Raw genomic sequence first — 10,365 nt, 5'->3', positions numbered from 1 at the left:
GGAGAAACAAATCATATTTACCTGTTTGGAACAAATCCTCCAAACCTGTCTACGTTTTATTCCATCTCTTATCAACCACCCTGATCTTGGTTCAAGTGAAATTCTTTTAGAACTTTGCTGTTAAAAATATCTTCCTGGAAGTCCTTAAAAATTACAACCTACCGGGACAGAGCATTGGAAAATGAAACGCTCAATGAGGATGCAGTGCTCCCGCATTCCTAATGAAAGTAGTGAATGAAACGGCGAAGACAAAAACTTTTATCATCCGTGACTTTGATGGCCCGAGAACATATTGCTTGATACATCTCAGCTTTCATGACTGTCTCCCCCCCAAGTGCTGGAGTTACGGCTTTAACCTTTTAATCCTGACACCTCTCGCAGAGACGGGAGTCGGCCCCATGGTATCATAATGAAGCCCTAAAATTCTTTACAGACTTGTCATCACAAAGCACTGCCTTTTCCTTTTAGCGCTTTCCAAACGTCATGTTCGTGTCAGAAAACAATAAAGTGCGTCTTGGACCTCGTAAACGTTTCTTCCCCCAGACAGACATAACTAATATCAGGCTCATAATGTGCCCGTGTTGCTAAATTGTGAGAGCAGTCACAATCAGGGACGTCTTCCTTAACATATGCCGGAGGGGATGCTTGGCTAAAAAAAGAAATTCTCAACTACATCAAACTATGTCACTTCGAAAAACTGTTTTATACAAGAAGGCAGAAGACGCATGAATTTACAATGGAGGAATGTGAGAAACCCCCTGAACACGATGATGTAAAGCTGCCGCACATGGGATTACACTCTTACATCAGTGTGGATCCATGTTTTCATATTTGTTTCTTGTGCCATTGTCCGTCTCACTGAAGATGCTTGTTCAGATATAAAGTAAAAATAAGAAACGTTTGCCGTTTTCTCTCCACTAAAACAAATCTTAACCCTTAACACACGGCAAACTCCATAAGAAGTTTCATCCAATTGAGTTCTGAAAAATAAATCTGTCAGTATCCTCAATCTAATCCTCCAAGTCTTTATTATTTAACTTATATGCAACTCTCCACCTGACCAAAACACATCACTGTTTTGGGTTTTGCTCGTTTCCTCCGGTGCCCTAGCTGTTGATCCTCGTATTCTGTGAAGGTAAACCCATTTCAGTTGGGGAGTTTGTGAAACATGGGACGATTTTTCCATCATGGAGATCTGATCTGTTGTAGATTGGGTTTGGTGACTCCTTTTCCATCCGTGACTGAAATTCACAGCTTATGCAGCTTCTATCCAAACACCTTTGAGTGTAGCTTGCTTTAAAGTCCTCCTAACAACGACTTCATGAGTAAAAAAGAATACAGTTAAGCTCTGTAAACTAAAAAACAATGCTATTGTATTTTATATATATATATATATATATATGTATACTGGTATGTATACTGCATTTGTACTTGTTGCTTTCTCAATCAATGCCAATGTGGATGGATGTGTAAAAACTGTGAATCCGTCCCATTTTAATAAACATGTGTATCAACTCATTAAGTCCCAGTAGAAGTGAATTTTCGTGTATGGGAGTGATGATGATTGTCAGATGTAATGTCATCATGGATAGATTGGATCGATAGAAAATACATTGATCAACTTGTTAAGATTCAGTTGTCCAGTTTCCAGCAGGTCATATGACTGTACCATCTACAGACAAAAATTAAAACGCATGGGTAAATACACTATAAAGTAGGCTGGCACTCAGGAGAGCAGATACCTCCAACCAAAGCCCACCAGTCTCCCTTTGAAACCACATTACAATTCACTAGATCAGGATTTGTATATGGACCGGCACCAAACTGCTCACGCTCATAAATATCAGTCCCTTAATTGTGTTGGATTTTTTTCATCAAGATCCATGAATTTATTTCCATTTTGCTCAGCAAAATAATCCACAATGGAAACCCGCAGGAGGTTAGTGTTTACAGCCACCAGATACATTGATGCATGAATATTAATATAATAATGCACAATATAATTATTTGGGTTTCACATGGGACATTCTCATCAGAATCAGAATAGCTTTATTTATCCTTCCATACGCTCTGCAGCCATTATTGTTGTCTTTATTATTGGAGCATGATAATTGGATATTTTCACTTGTTGTGCACTGTGCATATGTGGCCCTAAACTTGGTTGGTAACATCTGTGTGTTTCAAGAATCAATGAGATAAGTAATAAAGATTTTGGATCCAGAAGGAGTGGGACTACTGTGTGGTTCTCCTTGATAGTTATTTTTTTAATTATTCGTTTTGCTCATTAAACTTAAATTGTATTCTTGAATTTACGACTAATTTTCTTATTAAATTAAGAATTTATTCTTGTAAATTTGTAGCCTTACTCTTGTAATAAGATGGCCTTTTAAAACTAAATTGTTACTCTACTTCCTAATATAATATGACTTTTTCCGATTAGATGATGGCTTTATCAAAATTAATATTGTTACTTGATTCTTTCAATATTATGACTTGATTCTAGCTAAATTACCTTTCTCATTAAATTACAACTTTATTCGTTTCATGATACTTTCTTATCAAAATCTCTAAAATGGCGCCAATTTTCAACATGTAATAATCGGCTTTCATGTTGTTAGACTTTATTCTTAACAGTTCGACTTTATGTTCTTAACTTTATTTTTAAAAAGTAAAATATAAAACTTAATTTTTTTATTTTTTAAATAATTATCCCCCATACATGTGTTTGGTTTGAAGCTGAAAGTTTACAGAGTGACCCGCCCCCAACGCCCCCTGCCGGCAGGGCGGTGGAACAGCAGACCAGCCCACTCGCCGCTACAACAACAACAACAACAACACGACCGCCATCTTTCCTCTGACAGCCCAACCAACAGCAGCAGAGAAGAGGGCCAGGCTCCTCAAACAGCAGCGGACTGCGAGCAGCTCCGTCTCTCAGCTGGGCGCAGACCCCTCCTCGCACCGCAGAGTCCTATGGTCCAATGTGTTTGATCCGTGCACGAGCTAAAACGCACTTTTCTTGTGTCGGCCCCGGCTGAGCGATCGACTCCTGCGACAAACATCCGACGAGTGCGGCAGGCAGACAGGCAGGTAGGGGCTGGCTCCTCTACTGCTGAGCTCTGCGTGCGGGAGACTGAACACAGACATGTCCACGTGTCCACTTCACAGTCACTACAACTTGTTTGTTGAGCTGTTCGCTAAGATGCTGGGTTGGGCTAAGCTAACCCGCTTGTTTTGATGGCAGTGCCACTTAACGTGAAAGCGTGCGCAGGTTGCGGCAGGAGGAGAAGTTCATGTTTGATGAGGAGGGGGCGTGTCCCCTCCACAAGTACGTGTCACTGTGCTTGTGTAACTTTACACATTTGAGCTGGTCCTCTCTGTGTCTGCAATGAAAAATAAAAACATGGATCATCCAGTAGAGCTTCTGGTTTCTGCTCAGTGGTCAGAATATCAATCTGAAGTTTTTAGATCATTGCAAAAGAAAATACCGGACATGTGTATATTTTTTTCTCCCATCAAATCCTCTAAATTCTCCAACGATGGCCTAAAACATCCAGATAGAAAGTCAACTTAGTGTGAACTGCAAAACAGATGCATTATTCTATACTGTGAATATAGCAAACACCATGTCCTGGTATAAGATACTTTCCATAATGTGTTGTACTGATATATTTGATAGGCTCGTTTGTCATTGTCATGATTTAAAGCTATCAAATACACAACAAATTAGCACATCATGTATTATTCTAAACCTCATTAATTAAACAAAACAAATGTATCTTTGTCTGTTACTAAACTGAGTGACAGTTTAAAGTTTGTTAAATTGTCATTAAGGCATTTGACAAAAATGCCTTAATGACAAAAAATTTTTGTTGAGTTTAATAAATATTAGGAGTTCATACAATACTATTGTATCATACTTATGAAATACATTTTAAGACCTTATTAATAATGAAATGAATAACTGTTAATGAAAACAGCTTTTCATCCAATGTCTAATTTCACTATTACCTTCTCTATGTCAAGTTTTTTAATGAAGATTCCCTGCACACACTCTGCTGTTTACCCAGGATGAAGCGAGTTCTCCAGGGGGATGAGCAGGAGGACAGAGGCGGCACCAGCGGTGGGTCTCAAGAGTCTCTTCAACGACCCTGCAAGCAGACGAGGGAGGAGGCTTCGGAGGAGGAGGAGGCTTCGGAAGAGGAGACTCCCCGATGCGAGTGTCTGCCTCAGGAGATCTTGCTTCACATCTTCAAGTACCTGCCCCTCCTGGACAGAGCCTACGCGTCTCAGGTACCCACGCAGTATGGCCCATCAGTCACCTACCTAGAGGCCGGCTGCAGTATAGGTCCTGTACAGTATAAAGCCGTCTCCTCCCTATTAGTGGATCAGACATGGAACAAACCAGAAAGAATCATTCTCATGGTTTTTAATAAGCTGCTTATCATTACTGTTTGATGGTGTAGCATGTGTCACGTGTGGATTTTATTTAACCCTGCTAAAACAACATGGTAGTCATCCATTGAAAAAAAATTATTATTGCAACTTGAGTTTATTCCACATTTGGCTTTACTGAGTACAAAGCTGGATTAAACATAGTCGATTTACCATAGACTTTACAGAGATTACACACAAGACAACCTTGTTTTTTTACACATGACACTGATATTGATGGGTTTTTTCAACATTTATCTGATCTTATATGTAAAGTATTACAACTAAGAGCTTCTACATGACTATTGCTACCTTGTATGAACAGTATTTTTGTATTTAAAATAGAGAAAGCACAACTTTAAACTCAGTTCTCCAAGAAACTTCAGAGACACCTAAAAACGTCACATTCAAGCCAAAACATTAAGTGAAACTCTGCAGCAACCCAGAAGAGAAAGTTGAAATTACTAAAATAGAGTTTTGAGGCTTGTATGTGTTGCGTAGCTATTAATATTTTTGGATACTGAGTCTCCCTCTTGTTTACTTCTTTTCATACTCATGACTCAGAAAACTCTGTAATGTGTGCAGGCAAATTCTCACGACAGGTCTTGTGATTTTCTTCTTTTCTGGAGAATCCTTTGCGGAAAGTCACACAATCTTTACTCATTTATTATTGATAGATCTTTATTAATTGATAGATCTTTTAGTTCATCTCATTCCTTTGCAACACATCATTAATACTAATACTACTAATAAGTGACAAGTCGGCTTAATGTGATGCATTCACCCAGTAGAATTAGTCCATTAACAAGATTTTCAAATCAGACAGTACTGATCTTAAATGTAAGGATTCTGCTCTCGCCTGGGAAAAGCATTTTGTCAGCTTGCTTAGGGATCGTTTTAATTTAACTTAAAAAATAATGTTATTGTTTTTATTGCTTTGAATAATCTAGGTTTTGAATCCATCTTGATTTGACCCATAGGTGTGTCGAGGCTGGAACCAGGCTTTTCACATGCCAGAGCTGTGGCGGTGCTTTGAGTTTGAGTTAAACCAGCCAGCCAGCTCGTACCTCAAGGCCACACACCCAGATCTCATCAAACAGATAATCAAAAGGCACTCCAAGCACCTGCAGTATGTCAGCTTCAAGGTACGAATTGAAAGTGAAAAGGAGAGGAAGCAGTGTGGAGGAGGGTGGTGGAAGTGTGCAGTGGAAGTGAAATTATTATGTTCTGTTCAAATTAAGGTGTCACCTGGTTTTCACATTTCTCTCTCCATATTGTTAAGGTGGACAGCAGCAGAGAGTCGGCGGAGGCAGCGTGCAACATCCTCTCTCAGCTCGTGAACTGTTCTTTAAAAACACTGGGGCTCATCTCCACAGCCAGGCCCAGTTTCATGGAGCTGCCCAAAGTAAGCTGCAGCAAGATATACATTGTTTCTGTGCATCTACTGTTTCTAGTTTAGAATCGTAACATCCTGTGGTGGGGAAACAATGCAACAGTCAGTACTTGTCAGAAAGCAGCTTAAGATGCTTGTGAGGAAGTCTATAACTAAAGATTTTGAGCTTAATCAACTAAAAGCATTCAATTAAATCAATCCGATTTTATTTGTATAGACCTTATTCACACCAAAATTGTCTCATAGGAATGAAAAAGCATTCTACTCAGCCATCTTGAATGAAGCTGATGAAAGAAGGATTAATTACTGTGTCTGTCTGTCTCTTTATCCCTTTTTCACCAGTCTCACTTCATCTCAGCGCTAACGGTGGTTTTTGTCAACTCCAAGTCCCTGTCGTCCCTGAAGATTGACGACACACCCGTGGATGACCCCTCCCTCAAAGTGCTGGTGGCCAACAACAGTGACACACTCAGATTGCTGAAAATGAGCAGTTGCCCTCACGTTTCCCCTGCAGGTATTCAACAATAGAAGCGCTGATAAGCATTGTGAAAGTTAATGTTGGATAATGACTAATTGGGACTTAACAGGGAATGGTAAAGTAAAAGGAATATTAAATCATCTTCATTACCTTTCAAGGCTTAATTGGGATTAATAGAGGTAGGAGATATTTAGATATGATTTTTCGAAATATATATTATATAGTTTAGGGGGGTTTATATAGCTGTTTAAACAGATCTGCCTTCCTAAATATTAAACCTACAGAGAGAATTAATAGTGTCTGGGTAGTTCCATCTTTCCCGTGCTCAGCCCTAAACTGTGAGTAGATCTGTAGCCTACTGATTTACGTGTGTCTCCAACCCAGGCATCCTTTGTGTGGCTGATCAATGCCACGGCTTGAGAGAACTGGCTCTCAACTACCATTTGTTGAGTGACGAACTCCTCATCGCCCTGTCATCGGAGAGGCACGTTCACCTCGAGCACCTTCGCATCGACGTGGTTAGTGAGAATCCTGGCCAGCAGTTCCACACCATCAAGAAGAGCAGCTGGGACGCCATGGTGCGTCACTCTCCTAAATTCAATCTGGTCATGTACTTCTTTCTCTATGAGAACGAGTTCGGCCCTTTCTTCTGCGAAGAAATCCCCGTCACACATCTGTACTTCGGTCGCTCTGTCAGCAAAGACGTGCTGGGCAGAGTCGGGCTGAACTGCCCGCGTCTGGTCGAGCTGGTGGTGTGCGCCAACGGGCTGCGGCCGCTGGATGAGGAGCTCATCCGCATCGCCCAGCGCTGCACGCAGCTGTCAGCCATCGGCTTGGGAGAGTGTGAAGTGTCCTGCAGCGCCTTTGTGGAGTTTGTCAAGATGTGCGGAGACAGACTGACGCAGCTATCCATCATGGAGGACGTTCTGGTCCCAGATCACCGCTATGCGTTGGATGATATCCACTGGGAGGTGTCAAAGCATCTGGGTCGTGTCTGGTCCCCAGACGTGATGCCGACCTGGTAGAGCTCTGGAAGAAGTTTAGGTTTGAATGAGGTTATGAGTGAGTGTATGTGTGTGCGTTTGTGATGCGTGTCCTCGTCTTTCTACAACTTCAGACACCATTCATACTGCTTCTCCTGTACAACTTCATTAAGAAATATCACATATCTATCTTAGGTTTGATGAGATCAAACATATGTTAATTTTTTTCTACAGCACCATTTTGTTCCATTTATAAAATGTTTATATTTATATGTATATTTATGTCTACATTTATTTGTCTTGTCACTCAAGTAGCATCTAGTTTTCTGAGCCATTTTTCAAGGGCTCTGAAACCCTGCAGATTGGTAATGTTTGGAGTCTCAGGTGTATTTAGGGGCGGCACTATACATGGAAATTATCAAGAATGTCATTAAGTTTTTAAGTTATTATTCTATACTGACAAATGACGTGCAGGCATAAATCCCTTTCAATGAAATCTGAAACTTTACATTAATTATTTTAATTTCGGTTCACTAACTTATACATAATCAAAAAAATGTAATGTGCACAGAATTGCAAATGTTTTTCATCTTTATCGCATTTTGGAGGTTTTGAAAACAGTCTGGTTCCTGGAGGATGTGCATTACGTTAGATGTGGAAGATCACCGTTATAAGCTAATATTTTTATTGAGATTTAGTTAAAATAACTTTGATAGAAGGTTTTTAGATTTGTCTTGTTTTATTTCTGACATTTTAAAACCCAAGTACTGACACATTGTGACTGTAAACGAATGAGAAACATTTCATCACAAAGGCACAGTTATGTGTGAAGCTTGTTATCGAGGTGGTTGATCACTGTCAGGAAGAAATGGCACATATAGGTTCCATGTTAAATCCATAGGTTTTTTGTTTCCATCACAGCTGATTGTCCTGTCTTTGACTGTGCTTCTTAGTCACTGCATCTTATTAAGAGCAACAGAACTGTCTCTTTCTCCGTCCTCTGATTTAATGTCAACCGGACTTTAGACAATTCCATCCCCTTTTTTGTAAGGACACTGTTAAGGTTATGCTCTTAGGTGACTTTGTTTGTATGTGTGTCTGTGTGCGAGTGTGTATATACACGTTTATATATATATATGTAACGTGTGTGTTTATGAGAGTGGTTTTATTTTTGTAGCTACAGTATATTTCCATATTTCTGAATTACCTGACATGCTCCTATTTTAATTCTAAATATCAGTGTCAAAGTGAGAATCAATTGGGAGGGAGAATTTTTAATGGCCTACTTTATATAAATATATATATATTTGTACATTGACCAAATCTTACTAAAGCACTTTTATTCTAATGAACAGCACAAGATGAGCTACAATGTCATTAGGGTGTTAAATTCTGTAAGTAAATCTGCCAACCTTTGGTATTTAATTAACTTTGGTCAGTCAAAACTAAATTATGAGATGATGCACTAAAATGGAAAACTAATGTGAAAGGGATAAACCAAGCCTGCTTGACAGCACAATCATTCACTTTGCTAACAGGCTGTAGACCAACTAAGAAATATATATTCTGCAAAGCTTGTGTAATTTTACAGGATGTGATTCATCATTATTGTGTTTGTAAACAAAACTAAGACAGTTGAAAAAAAATACTAAAACTCTTTCACTGTATGTGAATTAAGTTTAAATGTATTATCATACAATGATTGGTGATTTATATGCCAGCACAGGGCTGCACAATTATGACCAATTATGACCAGGGTTGGAGCAGATGACTTTAAAATGGAGCCAGAATTCAAAATTCATGACATGTTTTTGGCAAGTGGTAACATAATTCATTGAATTTCCATCTAATCTGAGCAGTTTGAGATTATTTTTACTTGCTCTTTCTAATATGGTATTTTAAACTCGATTACATGTACATCTACCAACTGTGTATATGATTAATACTAATGCAATTATTTTTTAGCAGGTCTCTCAAACAGTTTGCTGGCCTAAAATAAGGACAGATTTAACAGAAATCAATGGTGGTACCTCAAGTTTTGTCCTCATTCCTAAAAACAAAGTGTCATCAGGAAATCCCATTTCTTATTTGGATGTGGCAGCAATTTTAATGCAGATGGTAAAATGTAGATATAGTGGCTTAAATTGGGTAATTGTGCAGCCCTGAGGACAGGATGGTGTGGGAGCTGAATGTTGTTGTAAATTAATGTTTTGCAGAAATGTGTAAGAGTCTAATATTTATATCTCACTATTGTTTTGAGGCAATAGGCTGAAAGAAAAGTCACTGGAACGTGTCTTAAGGTGGACTTATCAAGAATGTTGCTTGTGGAGAAGTTCATATTTTTCACAGGGTTGATATGTTTAGTGTTTCAAAATGTTTATCAAAAAAAAAAAGCCAATCACACAATTTCTTCAGTTAACCTTTAATCTAACCACGATCATGTCTTCATTTTATGTTTTCTGTTCCTGAAGGTCAGCAAGGCCTGGCAATGAACACAGACCTTTATTGACTAACCGGATGTTTTATTGTGTATTCATAAAAAACCTGCCGTCTGCTGTTTAATATTAACTGCATTTGCGTTCAGTGCTTATAGATGATTATTGTAATATTCAACTATAGGCTGAGTAAGGGCTGCAGTTTTTCTTAAGTGTACAGTGGCAGTGGGTTGTTTTTATTGTAGCTTACCAGGGCTGAATTGTACTGAGATTTATTGGAAGGTAACCTCTTGTACTTTCCCAAAGATATATAATAGTTAAGTTAAGCTCATAGCCACATTAAAAATTATTGTTTGAATATGTTGTCTGTGTTTTAACTATATGGACAGCGCTGACACTTCAGTTAGCTGTTGTAATGTTTTGAAGAGCTGAGCTGAATTTTTCCAGTTTGACCTCTCTTTCTAAGATGCTTCACAAGTTGAGCAAGAAAGCATTTAGTGGGATTTAGTAAAACAGTCACGCAAACAGTTTTGGGGAGTGGAGAACATCAAATTAACCATCAGAAATTAATTACGTTTAGACAACCTCTTTGAAATGTTGCCCTGTAAACTTTCAGATTAGCGTGTTTGCACAAGAGATTAATGG

The 10,365-nt window shown here is 38.9% G+C and overlaps 1 protein-coding gene across 1 annotated transcript; it reads left to right on the top strand.

Moving 5' to 3' along the window:
• The first annotated feature begins 2,807 nt into the window (after positions 1-2,807).
• Positions 2,808-10,078, top strand: LOC133937177 (F-box/LRR-repeat protein 3-like). Its single transcript, XM_062381381.1, has 6 exons — positions 2,808-3,087; positions 4,068-4,290; positions 5,412-5,576; positions 5,714-5,836; positions 6,167-6,338; positions 6,687-10,078. Exons 2-6 carry the CDS (start codon positions 4,069-4,071, stop codon positions 7,325-7,327), a joined length of 1,323 nt encoding a protein of 440 aa, XP_062237365.1. The 5' UTR covers positions 2,808-3,087; position 4,068; the 3' UTR covers positions 7,328-10,078.
• The last annotated feature ends 287 nt before the right edge of the window (positions 10,079-10,365 follow it).

The sequence above is a fragment of the Platichthys flesus genome, chromosome 1, assembly GCF_949316205.1.
Source record: "Platichthys flesus chromosome 1, fPlaFle2.1, whole genome shotgun sequence".
Classification (NCBI taxonomy): Eukaryota; Metazoa; Chordata; class Actinopteri; order Pleuronectiformes; family Pleuronectidae; genus Platichthys; species Platichthys flesus.
The sequence above is the reverse complement of the archived record's forward strand: the minus strand, read 5'-3'. Positions and strand labels throughout refer to the sequence as shown.

Bases quoted from the DNA above. Each gene is read 5' to 3' on its own strand.
- LOC133937177 (XM_062381381.1), top strand. From the start codon at position 4,069: ATGAAGCGAGTTCTCCAGGGGGATGAGCAGGAGGACAGAGGCGGCACC. The intron at 4,291-5,411 runs GTACCCACGCAG...TTTGACCCATAG, and splicing joins ACAGAGCCTACGCGTCTCAG to GTGTGTCGAGGCTGGAACCA. The intron at 6,339-6,686 runs GTATTCAACAAT...TCTCCAACCCAG, and splicing joins CCCTCACGTTTCCCCTGCAG to GCATCCTTTGTGTGGCTGAT.